Consider the following 16213-nt stretch of genomic DNA (forward strand, 5'->3'; position numbering starts at 1 on the left):
GAACTGCACAAGTCCGAAGAGGACAGAGACACTGATTTCTTTTCCAAAGAAAAGCAACTTGAGGTTCAACCCTGCAAACTCTAGAGCTAACCAAGAGGTAGTCAGATCATGAAAGCAAGCTCTCCCTGCCTCTTTTACATTCTAACTCTCTGCCTTGCTCCCTTCAGAACCTCCACAATGAGAAGTCATGCCACCATCAGGCTGGAATAAAACTTCTATGGGACTACTGAGTAACAGCAAGATGTGAAGGCTGTTTCTCTGATCAGTTATTATATTTTCTTTTTAACAAACTTGAAGGGTTCAGCCTTTCCTCCAGCCAATTTCTCATGCTTGCTCCCAGTCATTTTCATTCATAGCTGTCAGGTGTGTTCCTGAAATAAGCTAGAAAATACCATTCATGGAAACCTTTGTTTTTTACCTCCTAATCAATACTAGTAGTGTCGAAGGTGAATAGCTGAATTATATTCCCTTAGTACTGACCAGCCAATATGGGCCAATGGCTACCATAAGTGGCTCTTTATCTGATTTATTCTCATTAGCTCCATGAAGTTGGTCACTTTAGCTGAACCCAAGAATCTATCCATCAGCCAATGAAAAATTCAATGGTCACACTCGGGCTTTTGAGGGTTCTTTCCCAAATTACTAATATTTCATCATCCTGGAAGACTCTGATCCCAGGATAGGATGTCTTGGCCTGCATAGTAGAGTCCAGTAATTTTTCCATGAGCACTTGGCTGGACAGAGTCCAGGCACTCTGCTCTGGAGAACAGGATACATTATTGCTCTACTGGCTCCAAATGATTAGCCCCACTGGGCTAGCAGCAGTGATAGGTATATTTCTGATTGAAACAAGCCATATATAAGATAAGAATAAAAGGAGGATAATTGGATATTGCCAGCTCCCACAGACTTTCAATGACATTCATAGGCACTGATGCTGGGGGTGCTCTGGAGCTAAAGCACCCACGGAGAAAAAAAAATAGTGGATGCTCAGCAGCCACAGCGTTCGGTGGTACCAATGATCAGTTGTTTGGTGGCTGGGGGAGGTGCTCAGGGGAGGGTGGAGAGCTGTGAGTGGCGAGTGGGAGCCTCAGGGGAGGAGTTGGAGCAGAGGGTGAGAAGAGGCAGAGTGGGGGTGGAGCCTCGAGGGAGGGGGCAGAGTTGGGGCAGGCCTTGGGGCAGAGCAGAGGTAGAGTACCCCTGGGGAAAAAATAACTTCCACATGCACTTTGAAAAACCCAATATCAAAAGTGAATATGGAGTTAGGCAACAACAAATCACAGAAACCTGTGTGAAAGAGGGCGTTTTGCCTAGAGTGATATTTGCAACAAAATGGGCAACTTTTCCTTAATTTTATTAAAAAAAATACCTTTGACATTTTTGTGAAATTATTTTGTAGTTAAACTTTATGTGAAAATTTCTCAAAATTGATGCAAATATAAAATGCTAAGTATAAATTAAAACATATATAATTAGAGAGAAGTGCTTTACACATCCTTTAAGAATCTTACCTCCCTACTGGGTTGCCTTATTATGCCTCAGCTAGTCTGGTGTTCTAGTGACTGTATCATAACAGAATGACTGGTTGCTAATTTCATTCCTCACTAAAGCTTGGCAAATATTTTTAACAAATTGTTTTTTCACTGAATTGCATTTTTCAGGGTCCGAATTTATTAGCTAAATTCATGTCAAACTTGATGAATAGTTTTGTTTGGGAAAACAAAATCAAAAGATATGGATCTTTAATTTCAATAGTGTTTTGAGTTTAAATTTAGCCTTAAAAAGCGAGGAAAAAAAGGTAAAAACATCCAAAATGCCCCAATAGAAACAAAAAACTCAGAAAAAGAAAACTAAGTCAGCCAAACCATTTTGGTAGGTACTGAGCTTTTTTCAAGAGTGGGCCACGGAGGGAGGTGGCCCTTGAAGTAGAAAGAGAACAAATGAAATAAATTTGGGTTTGGAGATTCAGCATAACTGCAACAACAACACTTCCTACAGGGGCTGATCCAAAATCCACGAAAGTCAATTAGAGTCTTTCAATTTACGTCAGTGCACTTTGAATCAGGCCCCTTCACATGCACAGGCTGTGACTCATCAAATGAACACATGCTCTTTCTACAATATAAAATAGGTTACTTCAAGGCATAGAAAAAGATGAAGAAGAGTTTAACATGCATTGGTTAAAAAAGAATCAAAACAATCCCCCAAAATAATTAAAAACTAAAAATTACAGTTCCTTCTTTCCTGTCTTCCAGAACTGTGACAAAGCAACAATTAATTTTAAAGGCTCACATTAAATTTTATAAACCCGGAATAATTATAAAATTGAATCATACTTGGGTGTTCCAAAGGGAAACAATTTACTGCAATGTCTAGGTTGCCAGGTATGGTCTGTATTTTGCTAATCTTCTCTGCTCTGCAATGACAGAAATGAAAACATTTTAGGAAGCTGGTGTAGAGAATGCAAGAGGGGATGCAATTTCTGAATTAAGAGAGCAATATGAAATGAAATATCACCAGTCATTTAAATCACGAAATAGCGAAAGGTAAACCATATTTAACAGAGCTACCAAACTGTGTAAGAAAAACAAGTGCATTACTTTCCTAATAAAATTAAAATGGGTTAATAGATATGAAATCAAAATAACACTTTGATTAATAGAAAATCTTACTTCCTACTAATTCCTACTTGCAAAATAGTTTCATATGCTCCCACAAAACCCTCAGCCCATATTCTCCCTACCGTCTCCTCAGCCAAGGGTGACTGGACTCCAGCAGATCCAAACCCAGGAGTGCAGAAGTGAGAAGTGTTGCTTCATTCCTGCCTTCTCTTTGGAAGTACTTCCTTGGGAATTTTGTGGGGAGAGGGATTCATGGGAAAGGAAGGAGTCATATGGAAGAGAGTCATGAAGGACCCATGGACTTTTGCATGTGAATTAGTGAAGACCTCATCAGCATTAACTTACTGCTTTTCAATTAGCTTACTGCTCTACAATTTGAAACATGCCTCCCTTTAATGGGAATTCTGAGAACATTCACTTGTGGGAAGCTTAGGGCATTCTGGCTCCTGCAGCAGACATATTGAAAAGGGACAGAGGCACAGGCATTGTGTCTGCATGGATGCCCTGAGGATGCCAAAGTGGTCTTGCTCTTCTCTAAAAAAGGAGATGCTTCAGACAAGCTGATTAATGCATCTATGGCCAACACTTTAGCTTACTGGGGATGTCAGTGAATGTATTGCCATATAATCACAACTATGAGGATTAAGGACCTGATCCAAAGCCTACTGAAGACAATGGGAGTCCTTCCATTGACTTCAATCAGCACTGGATCAAGTCCTAAAAGAATTTCCTATAAATGGAATTGTGACGTTTTATCAAATTAATGTGCTTTTTGTGGCTTGTTTTTGGGACGTGAGGCAACAGGAAGATATTCTGGGCCTGATTCTCTTGTCACCCACACTGGTGCGAATATATCGACTTCAGTGGAATTAATTCTGATTTACACTTGCGTGAGAGGAGAACCAGCCAAATGACCATTTCATAATTCACATACTGGCAATCGTTTGAGAAAATAGATGCTCCCAATATCCACTATACGGGTTGCCATGGAGTTCCCAATTATAAACAATAGGAAGGGATGGGAGAGACATTAAAGGGTTATTTTCATTTTCATGTATATTTCTCCTTTTCTCACAGTGTGTTCTTGCTTGTTCCTCCACCTGCACTTTCCCTAATGGACACTTATTCCATGAATCACTATCTTTTAGTTCTAATAATGTGTACTAATGTCAAATGCCTTTCCAATTATCCTGGAAAGCTCGGCAGATAATGGACTAATGTGAAAAACATGCATTCAATATGGCTATTTTGGCACACTCGCCAAAGCGAACAAGAACACTGATGAAAATAGCATTATAATCTTAGGCCCCTCCCAAGCTGACCTCAGACCCATTCCTTACCTTCTGTATTCTGCTATTAATTTAATCAAATCTTCAGTTGAAATCTTGCTACTTTCTTGCCTGAACAAAGGTGAAAATCGGGAGTCTCTGTCAACATTTCCCTGATTATCCTTAAACACTGGTCTACAAAGAGAAAAAACAACATATCTTTGATGACAGCCAGGCGTGCTTAGTCATATTACTTGAGAATTTTCAATTCACACATAATTGTTCATCACTGATGACATAGTATGAATTCCTGTGCAAATGTCAAAGGGAATAGATAGTTAAAATTGCTCTCCATGGCATATACTTCAAAGCAAACATGCTATTCTTAGTTCCTGCTAGGGGATATAGTTGAATCATACTTGTGTGTTCCAAAGGGACACAATTTATTTATGTATGTAGGCCCCAGTCCTGCAAAGATTTAGACATACATTTAATTTTATGCAATGTGAATAGTTCTACTGACTTCAATAAGATTACTCACAGTGCACAAAGTTCACAGATTCACAGGGACCATTCTGATAATTTATTTTGACCACATGCAAAAGATGGACCAACGAATTTCACCAAGTCATTCATATATCAAGCCTATAACTTTTGGCTGAGCTAGTGCATATCTTTTAGAAAGACATCCAATCTTGCTTTTAAAGAATAAGTGATAGGGAATTCATCACACCCCAAGGTATATAGCTCCAATGGTTAATTGTCTTGACTGTAAAAACAAACAAGCAAACAACCAACCACCCAAACCGAAAAAGCACACTGCACATTATTTCCCCTCTGAATTTGTAAAGCTTCAGCTCTCAGCCATTGGCTCTGCTTATGATAAAACAAGCATGTCTGTAAGATTTTGCAGGAGTAGGGACTCAGAAAGTAACTTCTTTGGGGCAGAGACCTTGAGCCAGATTTTCCAGCCCATTAAATCTGCTTTGCACCTCTCCAGAATCACAAGGGTAGATTGAAACTGATGTAACTTGTTTCAATACATGTTTGAAGAATTCTAACTACACTTTGAGTTATATAAACAATAACCAATTTTAAAATGCTAGCTAGAAACAATGGAAATTAAATGGAAAAAGGGATATCATATTATAATTAAGAAAAATACATATGAGCTTTTGATCGCACAGGAAATCATTCACAGGTATTTCCACTTCTGCTCACTGCCACTTTCAGGATTTAATTAAGGCCTTGGCTACACTGGTGCTTTACAGCGCTGCAACTTTCTCGCTCAGGGGTGTGAAAAAACACCGCCCCCGCGAGCGCTGCAAGATACAGTGCTGTAAAGCACCAGTGTAAACAGTGCCGCAGCGCTGGGAGCATGGCTCCCAGCGCTGCAAGCATGGCTCCCAGCGCTGCAAGCTAAACCCCATCAGGATGTGGAGTACGTGCGGTGCTGGGAGAGCTCTCTCCCAGCACTGGCACTGCGACCACACTCGCACTTCAAAGCGCTGCCGTGGCAGCACTGCTGCGGCAGCGCTTTGAAGTTTCAAGTGTAGCCATACCCTAAGACATTCCAGTGTCCTTTGAATTGCCCAAAGGTTCAAACACTCTGGCTGGATTGGATATTATAGCACCTGTGTAATCAAAGAACATTGGCTTCAACTGTATCATGAAAAAAAATTGCTTAAGAAAAGTAAAATGCTTTTGACACAAGGGCTACTCCACAAACCATGTAGCCAGTCTTTTTTCTTCCCTAATTTACATCTCTGTTATACTGCCAGTGAAAAGAGAATTGATGTCAGTAGGAAATATTGCTAGATACCAAATAACAAAGTAAACTCCGAGGAGAAGATTCTACTGATAAGGACAAACGTACAATGTCATAACTCATGTAGATGTGGTAGAGGGACCAACATTAAATCTCTCCATAACTACAGGGAACTAACCTAACTCTATTTTATCAAATGCTTTTAGCATTGTTTATATGCTCCAAAGCCTTGGGTCTCCGGATTATCAGGAGAGATGTACAAAATAGCCAATAAGTAGCCTCCATGTGCCACTAGAATTTGTCGAGTGCCTGCAGAGTCACTGTGGGCTGGGGGAAGATTCCTCTCTTTCTGTTCCCCATGCATTCAGTTACTCTAGCACAGTGGTTCTCAACCAGGGTACACGTACCCCTGGGGACACACAGAGGTCTTCTGGAGGTACATCAACTCATCTAGCTATTTGCCTAGTTTTATAACAGGCTACAGAAAAAGCACGAGCAAAGTCAGTACAAACTAAAAGACAATGACTTGTTTATACTGCTCTATATACTATACACTGAAATGTAAGTACAATATTTTTATTCCAATTGATTTATTTTATAATTATATGGTAAAAATGAGAAAGTAAGCACATCTTTGTATTTTTAGGTCTGATTTTGTAAGCAAGTAGTTTTTAAGTGAGGTGAAACCTGGGGTACACAAGACAAATCAGACTCCTGAAAGGGGTACAGAAGTCTGGAAAGGTTGAGAGCCACTGTTCTAGCAACTGGGGCCTTAAAAAGCATCCAGGCTAGAAGAGTAAGAAGATGTCAGTCCAAACATACTGATGGACTTTCACTGCAGATTAAAAAGAAAAGGCATGTAAATAGTTCAAACAAAATATAAATATATCGATATAAACAGGTAACTGTTGTGGAATTAGATGTTGCACCTTTAGACAGAGTTTCAGGGTATTGAGAAACTCTCATTGTTATGCACAGCCAGTTGTAACCAAACACAGAATAAAGCAGATTTCGTGCAAGCCCTATGTGATCACTAAACACCTCAACTGCATGAAAACTACCCATGTGAATGAACAAAATAGGCAACTGTGTATGCAAATAGATTCTTACATCAGCAATCACGCACTTGCAATAAACCTCTTTACAGCCTATTTTGCTACTATTCATATTTTGTGTGTGCAGTTAGAAAATTTGGTCACCTTTAGACAAGTTATAATGGGGCTTATGTATATACATTGAGAAGAGAGTTATGTGGTTTTTTGCTTTCCAGATCATACTGGTATCTCGGTTATAAGGGCTTAATAAAAGCTGAAGAATTGCTTTTGGAGCAAGCATTATGTATATTACAGCTCTAGTTAACTAACTTCAGTCTTAAACTTTGCTAGATAGATTTATTTTATGAGGCACATTTGCGAGTGCGAGAGTCCCTAATCATAGAAAGTAATCTAAAGGTATTTCAGAATGACAGCTGACATTCAATAAAATTTGAGTTAACTCAAAGAAAGGGATGGATCATAAAACTCTCATAAAATTCAGGAATTTAGCATCTGAATAATAATTTATTGACTCTCTACTGATCATTGCTTGTGTACTAGAAGTCTCCTTTATGGAAAAGTCCTAGATAACTAAAAATGAATTAAAACTTTAATATTGTTCTATACAAAATACTCTGAAAATCAATAGCATTTAATAAATAATGAGATCCTTTGTTAACTTTTTAAACATTTCTATATAATTTTTTAGTATGGATTTCATTAGCTATTACATTGTAATTAGACTGGTTCTGCAGGTTAAAATATCTGCAGAAAGGTCATAATTGAATATTAAACTTGGTTTGCCATTTCTTAAGGGCTGGCTAAGATACTGTGGAGGGATGACAGGTTTCAGAGCAACAGCCGTGTTAGTCTGTATCCGCAAAATGAACAGGAGTACTTGTGGCACCTTAGAGACTAACAAATTTATTTGAGCATAAGCTTTCATGGTCTGCTCCAGGCATGCATCAGTTCCATCTGATCAAGTGGGCAGTAGCCCATGAAAGCTTATGCTCAAATAAATTAATTAGTCTCTAAGGTGCCACAAGTACTCCTGTTCTTATTGTGGAGGGATGGCTCACCTGTGTGGTCAGAGATACAGGACCAGCTCCTCAACTGGTATAAGTCAGCATAGTTTCATTAGTTTCAGAGCAGCTATGCCAGTTTATACCAGCTGAGAATCTGGTCCCAAACCTTGCAAGGTGTTAAGAGATTCACACTATGGGATCTCATATAAGAAATCTGTGTAGGTAGAGGGGTTGGAAGCAAAAATTAATCGGAGTGAGTAAAGTTTCCTCACATCTATTAAATAGAGACCAGACATACATCTACAAATCTTGGCAGGTTTGGTAGGAATATGAGAATGGAAGGCTGATGTATCACACTGTAATTCTAATGCATAGTGTAATTACAGTCACCTGCAAAAATCTACAGTGCACCTAATGAGACCAATGCCAGAGAGAAATCCTGGCACAAACCTGAGTCAGCAACCTGAAGGGTGTGCACAATTCTGTTATTACATGAAGTAATCAGAGTTCCATTTGCACAAATGACAACATAACACATATGCAATTGTCATATTTTGGATGAGTGGATGCATATGTAAAAATCACACTGTGGCCATCTGTAATTGCTTTAAATTATAATAACTCAAAAGGGAAAATTTCCACAATATAGTGGGAGCACAGTTAATGCCAGAAAATAAATAAGCGGAAAATACATTTTCAACCCAAGATTTTTGCAATTTATCATAGTTAAAACACTTTGTGTGGTGTGATGTTTCTCTTGTGGAAATATCTATTTTCAAGCTACAAAATTAGAAATAGATTTTACTGGATCAAATTCTTTGTTATATCAGTGTTTGTTACACTTCATTGTTCTTATACCACTGTGAGGCTAGAGTATGCTAACAGATTTACTCTGGATTTATACTGGCATAAATGCGAGCAGAACGTGACCTAATGAATCAGATTCATCCCTGGCATAACACCAGTGCTGTCAATGTGTTTATGAATGTAGTGAACTTGGACTAATGTGTTTCTGCTACACTGTGTCATCTGCCATTTTCTCATTAATCATTGAGAAGTTTAAGAAGAGCCAATAATTAGACCACAGCATATTTCACAGTGGAAAAGAAGTCTGTAGTTTCGAGACTACAAAGTGAGATGGCCAGAGCACTGTCATTCCTGGAGTAGACCAAGATTAGAAACTGTATTGAGATTCTTCATTGATAAAAACACTCAGTGAGGGCAGGCTGAATGTGACTCAGGTCCAGATCCTTAAAGGTATTTAGATGCCTATCTCCCTCTTTAGACACTTAACTCCATCATTTAGGCACCACTGACATTTTCAAAGCAGCTTTCAGCTACCACCTAAGTCCCGTAGGTACCTAAGTCCTGTAGGTACCTAAGTTTCCCCAGGTTAGCATTTGGAAAACCACCTAAGTGCGGATGTTATCCCACAGCTAATGAGCAGCTTGGAACTTTAAAACAAACCAAAGACTTGGAAGCCCTACAGTAGGGTTCTCAAGTTAAGCAGGGGAGCACCTATCTCACCTGTGGGTCCTGTTCCTGTAGGTGTGGTCAGACCATGCCTAACACCTGTGAGCTGCCAGCCCCCTCATAAGGAGGGCCAGAGGCAGGCAACCAATAGGTGGAGGGGCAGCAGACTGCCTTATTGATCAAAAGACATCTGGGGGCAAAGGGAAACACAGAGAGAACACAGGAGAGATATCGAGCATTAGCAGCAGTGAGACATGCTTTTGGTTGCTAGGGCATGGACTACCTAAGTGGCTGACCTGACTTAGATGCCTAATTCCAGGAGAGGGTTTGTGGCTGAGGATCCTGAGGCACTTAAGCCCCTCTCCTGAGTCTGCAAATTAACTACCTGATCCAGAAAGGTGCCAAGAGATTTCACATCCCTTAGCTCGATGGGAGTGAGGGTTTAGGGATGCTGATGAAGGGCTCGATCATGTCTGCTAGGTTCTGGCCCACAATGGGGTTATTGCAGAGTAGTGTTGTTCTGGTGGGAGTTCTTGATCGAGGCACCATACTTCTCAAGCTATCCAATGCATTGGAGCAATGCAGTCCCTGCACATGTTCCCCCCTGTGACCAGCCAGCTCTGCCTCTGCCCCTCCCCATGCCTGCAGTGAGTAGTCCCTGTGCAAAGAAACGTCACTTTCTTCTCCTGCCACACTAGTGGAACAGCAGCAGGAATGATCTAGGCAGGAGAGAGTTAATAAAAAAAACACCTAGGTTTGGCTCCTAGCCTGCATATAGTTCCATTGTACCTTCCCTTATATGCTGAAATTGTTCTGCCAAACCAACGGACAACCGTTCATGTAATTTTGATGAATGGTCCTTTAGCTATATAAAGCTGATAAATATTGATGTGCATCCTTGAACTGGGTACAGTACAGCAAACAAATTATCTTCCTTTTCCTTGAACAAGTAAACCCCTCTCCTTACTTTATTGGAGATCAACCAAACTATCTGCCAATAAAAATATAAATGAGTGCTTCTAATAGCTCTGCTTTGTTGTTCTTCTGCCTCCCTCCATACCTCTATAATTATAGAGTCACCACCTCCATCTGCCCTGGAGGTGGCAACAGTGCCCTCTTGGTGCTCCACAGCTCCAAGTCAGATAGGAGTACACCAATTCCATACCCATCATGTGCATTACAACTACCCCTGATTATCGTCGACAGTCCCTCAACTAGAAAGCTGTCAAGTGTGTGTATGGGGGGCTGCTGCTGCTCCCCAACTGCTTCTGTACTGCCTCCATTTAGTGTCCCGCCATTTCTGAAACACAGCAGCAGGGCAGGAGTTATAGAAGAAAAGTGCTTCTACCTCTAACAGACCTTGCTCCTTTGACCAAGGTTCCATTCCCCACTTGGTGCATATACTACAAACACAATGAGGAGCAGTGGTTGAGGTGCTACTGGACCCCACTGAGCAGTGCTCTCTGGGCAGCGAAAAACTGAGAAGTAGGACAAAGTTGAGGAGGAGAGACCAAAACAGAAAAGGAGGAAGAAAGGAATCAAAGAAAAATAGAGACGGAGGCGAGGGAGAACAATACAGGAAGGGAGAAAACCAAGGTAGAAGGCAGGAGTCCAGGTGTCACAAGGTGACCGGCCCTTTAAGGGGAGATGTGGCCAGCCCTACCTCTGGGAGCAGATCCTAGAAAGGCACTGGGAATGGTACTGTCAGGGAGTCAGCTTGGGTACTGAGTGCTCTAACCCAGGGACAGAAAGACTCTTAAAGCCCAGAAAGGGGCTAAGAACAGGGCCCAGAGGATGGGCTGAAGAGAAGCTGCTGAAGGGCAAAAGAACCTTTTTGTTTGTTGGGAAATTTCAATTGGACTTTTATTACCCTAGAAAGGGTTAAGTTTTGTTTGTGACTTGGCTGGGGGGCTAAGCAACATCTCCAGCACAGGCCTGTGGAAAGCGGAGGAGAAGCATGTTGGAGAAGGAAACAGACAGAGAACATCTGCAGTGCCACACTTGTCCAGCAAGGAGGTACTCCAGGACCAGCATGCCCCCATGACACCTGGGAAGAGGAGAAGGCAACAAAGAAAGCAGGGAGAAGTCCCAAAGAAGAGATGTGGAAGTGAGAGAGAGTAGAATGCACAGATGTACTATAGAAAGAAAAGGGTCAGGAAGCAACCAGGAGAAGAGGCAGAGGTCATGGGGTGAGGGTTACCAGAGAGGGAACACAACAATAAACACATTGTTGTCATTAATCATTACTGCAAAGATAAACTAAATAAACTTGCAGCTTTCTAATGCCTACTGAGAATGCTAACAACGCAAGTGCTTCCAGGGCATTCTTCCCCTCTACCACCAGCAAGGCATAGGCATTGGGGCTACTGGGAGCCTGCGCAACCCCCAGTTCTTTGGCCAATGTTTCTCAAAACTCCACAGGTGTAATCATAGGACCACAGTTCCAATCTTGGGTGCCTACATATAGGCTCTTAAATCTGTATTTAGGCTCCTATAGCAGGAATTCAATTCCCATTTCAGAGAAGAATTAGCTTTGCAAAAGTCTCCTGAAAGAATTTTAACTTTCAAACCTCTCTTCGAATATTTAGCACAAAATTGCTCAGAGTGGGGCTGCTCCTGCATTATTGTCATAAATTGACATTTTTCTCGATGCTTTCTAGCAACTTCAGCATGTGTATGAGTGATAGATGCTACCACATTGATATTTAATGGGAAAGTGACTGTAATTCATTTATGTAAATAAAGGGAAATGGGACAAAACAGAATTGATTAAAGCCACCAGGGTCAGCCAGGGCATGGATGAAGTAGAAAGTATTAGTTTGAAGCTGAAAATGTGGCTCATAATAAAAGTACATGAATCCAAGAGCAGGGTGAGCTCTAAGATGTTGTTAGAAATGTTATATAAAAATAATCAATACATACCTCACTGACCAAGCAAATGGCATACGGTATTTCCCCAGCTTGCTGCAGAACTGTTTGTTGGATTTTAACACTTTTTGAGCACACTAGGTAAAGAAAAATAAATACCATTAGTACTGTCATCGCAGTTTTTGTTCTTAGAAAACAGGCTTATTGCAAGTTGAAACAAAGGTGCCTTATGCATATCGGAAATGCAATTTAGGCGGTGTTTATCTGAAGGGTTAACAAAATCAGACCAGCGTGGTGGAGCATCATCACAGGAGAAGTTTACTAGGGAAAAGTTGCACTCTGATGGAGGTCCGCAAGGGGTGGCACTGGGCATGGGAGGAGGTGAGAACTGGGTAACCAGGGATGCATCATATGAGTACATCATCTGAGCAACCTCCGCTGGGGGGGTCTATCATGCAGCCCTTGAAGAAATTTAGTCTTCCCTTCCCTCTGGTGGAAGCCACTGGGAAAGGGAAGAAGTGGAAATACTACATGTTCTTCCTGCAAATTAATCCTTTCCATGGTACCAGAGCGCTCTTGTTTAAATTAACCAAATGGAAGCGCTCTTGTTTAAATTAACTAACTTCTGGGTCTCAGAGCTGGGATATTCTAGTGCAGCCAGCAGATGTCAACCTGGATTCTGCCATGCTTTATAATTTGTGCAATCCCACTAAAATCAATGGGGTTTCATGGTGCCGAAGTCAAGGCAGAATTTAGCCCTTCAGTGTCTGAAAAGCACTTTGAGAGCATGTAAATTCAAGTCGCGGATCAACCATAGAGTTTAAAATTGTACAGGCAGACCAACAGAGGAAATTTTTTTGCTGAAATAGTTTAAAAAAAACATGTCAGGAAAACATATACAATGGCAGGTACCTTTAGGCATTTACAATTTCAATCCCTCTCCCCCAGTTCATTGAAATTAAATTTTCTGAAACCTATAAAGTGGGGACTCAAATCTGCTGTGGCACTCTGTGCAACACACTCATGTCCTAATCATTATGTAGAGTCAACATATCAGAGTGGGTGAACGTCTCCTTGGCATACAGAGCCCTTCTTAAACCCTTGTGAGAAGGAAGGGCAAGTGTGAACTGGCCACACAGAGTATGTCTATATTACAGCAGGGAGGTATGCCAGGACCATAATGTCCACACTGCTATTTTTAGAGGTTTGGTGCCAACTGACCTCTCAGATGCAGTGTAGACATACACCAAGAAGCCTCTGCACGTGCACCATGGAAGTAGGCTGTACACCTGCCTACTTGGGACTGTAGTGGGAGACTAGCTAGGATCCGGTGTCCTAAAATCACTTTATAATGGAAGCAGTCGTCATTTTAGCCCATTGCAGCATTGGCAACGTAGTCATGTTGACTCCCTTTAGATTGGAGTGTGTGGATGGCTGGACCCAAACACCCAACTAATTCCCGCCTCAAAGGGTAGTTACTTATGCTTTGTATGGGGCTGGGGGCAGTGAATTTCACTCCGCTAGAGTAACACCAGCACAAGTAATACATAACAAATGGATTCATAGATTATAATCACACGATCCTTCATCTATAATACAGGTTTACCAACTCAGTTCTACTGCCAGATGTCCTGATGCAAACTACATCTACTATATTAAGGTTATTCCTGCATTACATGTTTAAGAGATTCATCTTACTTCCGCTGAAGTCAACAGGAATATCGCTACTGACTTCAATTGGAGCAGATCCTAAGTGAGTTTGTACAATTAAGCATCCATAAACTGGTAAACCTTGCAAATATAGTGTGCAGTGTTTTCCACCAACAGGAACACTCACATTTACATGAACAATCAAAGAGGCAATTTATGTTTATATTGCGTTACCTTATTAGAGTCTGGATTCTTAATGTAAGGTTCAGCACTGCTGGCAATATTTCCCATGAGCACCTTTTCTATTCTTGCCACCAAAACAATCTCAGAATGGGGGTTACTTATGGAGAAAAGAGCCTATAAATAAGAGAGAATATAGTTAATAAGCATATAACAATTCTGTAACAAGTGGAGACATTATCAATGCCCCCAGTTGGTGGAAAGGAAGTTCCTGTTTGAGCCTAAGTGAACCTAAAAGGATTCTGTGTTGGTGGATCTTGCGCTTTCTTCTAGTCCCCTTAATGGGGATGTTACACTAACAGACTCACCAGGACTTCACTTCCTTAGGCCTACTTAGGTTTATTTGTTTGGACTCACAGGGCCAAATACAGAAATGATGTGTAAATGTTAGCTCTTTTACACAAACTGAAACCATTTATGGATCATTAGTCCCCCTTAGAGTTACTCACATACATATGTTCTTACACAGTTCAAAGCAACCACAGAGTTACATCACAATGAACAGTAAACACAACACACAGGAGTCACTGGCCAGCAATCTTCCTCCTCATTTTGCAGTCTTCACACAGAAGTGTGCCATGCTGCATCTCATCTAGTCAACCACCTCGTCAAACCAACTTGCCGCGAGTGCCCTCTGCCCCTCGCACCTGGCACCAATCCCTGCAAAATGTATCTGGCCCATCCATATGTCCCACAACTCAAATTTTCTTTGTCTGATCATCTTGATGCTACCCAGTATCACTCCAGTTATGCAGTAAATTTGGGCGATCACCTCCTCATTAGTTGTGTGAGAGGTATAGCTAATGCTCAGCAATCATCTGCAGTATTCCAATAATAAGGCAGAAAGCCTCTTAATGTTCTGGCTCCTTAGTGTTGATGTGTCAAATGCATAAAGTGAGATGCTGAAGACAAGAGACTGCAGTAATTTCATTTTGCACTTCATGGTAATACATTTGCTTCTCCAAATGTGGCTGCGTGTCACTAGGGCAGCAGGAGCGACTTCAATTTTATGTCAGACCTCTGAGTGATGTTCAGCATCCTTTGTGGTCAAGCTACCCAGGTATTTGAAGTGCTCAACACACTCCAATGTCTCCTCAAATCTGGGTAGAAATATCTTCAACTTTTTGACAGACGTAGTTGTCACCACCGTATTTGTCTTTCCATGTAATATCTTATAGACTCATAGACTCATAGGTCAGAAGGGACCAATATGATAATCTAGTCTGACTTCCTGCACAAGGCAGGCCACAGAACCCTACCCATCCACTTTTATAACAACCCCTAACCCAGGACTGAGTTGTTGAAATCCTCAAAATTGGTTTGAAGACCTCAAGCTGCAGAGAATCCACCAGCAAGCGACTCATGTCCCACGCTGCAGGTGAAGGCGAAAAACCTCCAGGGCCCCTGCCAATCCGCCCTGGAGGAAAATTCCTTCCCGACTCCAAATATGGCGATCAGCTAAACCCTGAGCATGTGGGCAAGACTCACCAGCCAGCACCCAAGAAGGAATTCTCTGCAGTAACTCAGTTCCCATCCCATCCAACATCTCCCCGCAGACCACTGAGCGGACTTATCTGGTGATAATCCAAGATCAATTGCCCAAATTAAACTATCCCATCATAACATCCCCTCCATATACTTATCAAGCTTAGTCTTAAAGCCAGATAAGTCTTTTGCCCCCACTACTTCCCTCGGAAGGCTGTTCCAGAACTTCACTCTCCTAATGGTTAGAAACCTTCGTCTAATTTCAAGTCTAAACTTCCTAATATCCAGTTTGTACCCATTCGTCCTCGTGCCTACATTAGTACTAAACTTAAATAATTCCTCTCCCTCCCTAACATTAACCCCCCTGATATATTTATATAGAGCAAGCATATCCCCCCGCAGCCTTCTTTTGGCCAGGCTAAACAAGCCAAGCTCTTTGAGTCTCCTTTCATAAGGCAGGTTTTCCATTCCTCGGATCATCCTAGTAGCCCGTCTCTGGACCTGTTCCAGTTTGAATTCATCCTTCTTGAACATGGGACGCCAGAACTGCACACAATATTCCAGATGGGGTCTCACCAGCGCCTTATATAACAGTACTAACACCTCCTTATCCTTGCTGGAAATACCTCGCCTGATGCATCCTAAAATCGCATTTGCTTTTTTAACAGCTGTATCACATTGGCAGCTCATAGTCATCCTGCTATCAACCAATACCCCAAGGTCCTTCTCCTCCTCTGTCGCTTCCAACTGATGTGTCCCCAACGTATATCTAAAATTCTTA

At 41.4% G+C, this 16213-nt stretch overlaps 1 protein-coding gene across 9 annotated transcripts in view; it reads right to left on the bottom strand.

Annotated features, from left to right (window-relative positions):
• DOCK10 (dedicator of cytokinesis 10) overlaps positions 1-16213 on the bottom strand; it is a 240443-nt gene that overhangs the window by 82654 nt on the left and 141576 nt on the right. For 5 of the 9 annotated variants that reach the window (XM_050963963.1, XM_050963962.1, XM_050963966.1 and 2 more), the window contains exons 13-17: positions 13942-14064; positions 12112-12194; positions 3962-4084; positions 2744-2845; positions 2337-2416 (exon numbers count right to left, since the gene is read on the bottom strand). In XM_050963963.1, coding sequence (XP_050819920.1) covers positions 2337-2416; positions 2744-2845; positions 3962-4084; positions 12112-12194; positions 13942-14064 — 511 coding nt within the window. The remainder of the gene's footprint in view (positions 1-2336; positions 2417-2743; positions 2846-3961; positions 4085-12111; positions 12195-13941; positions 14065-16213) is intronic. The other 4 variants (XM_050963968.1, XM_050963971.1, XM_050963967.1 and 1 more) reach the window with 1 other exon arrangement.

Source organism: Gopherus flavomarginatus, chromosome 8 (genome assembly GCF_025201925.1).
Source record: "Gopherus flavomarginatus isolate rGopFla2 chromosome 8, rGopFla2.mat.asm, whole genome shotgun sequence".
NCBI classification, from domain to species: domain Eukaryota; kingdom Metazoa; phylum Chordata; order Testudines; family Testudinidae; genus Gopherus; species Gopherus flavomarginatus.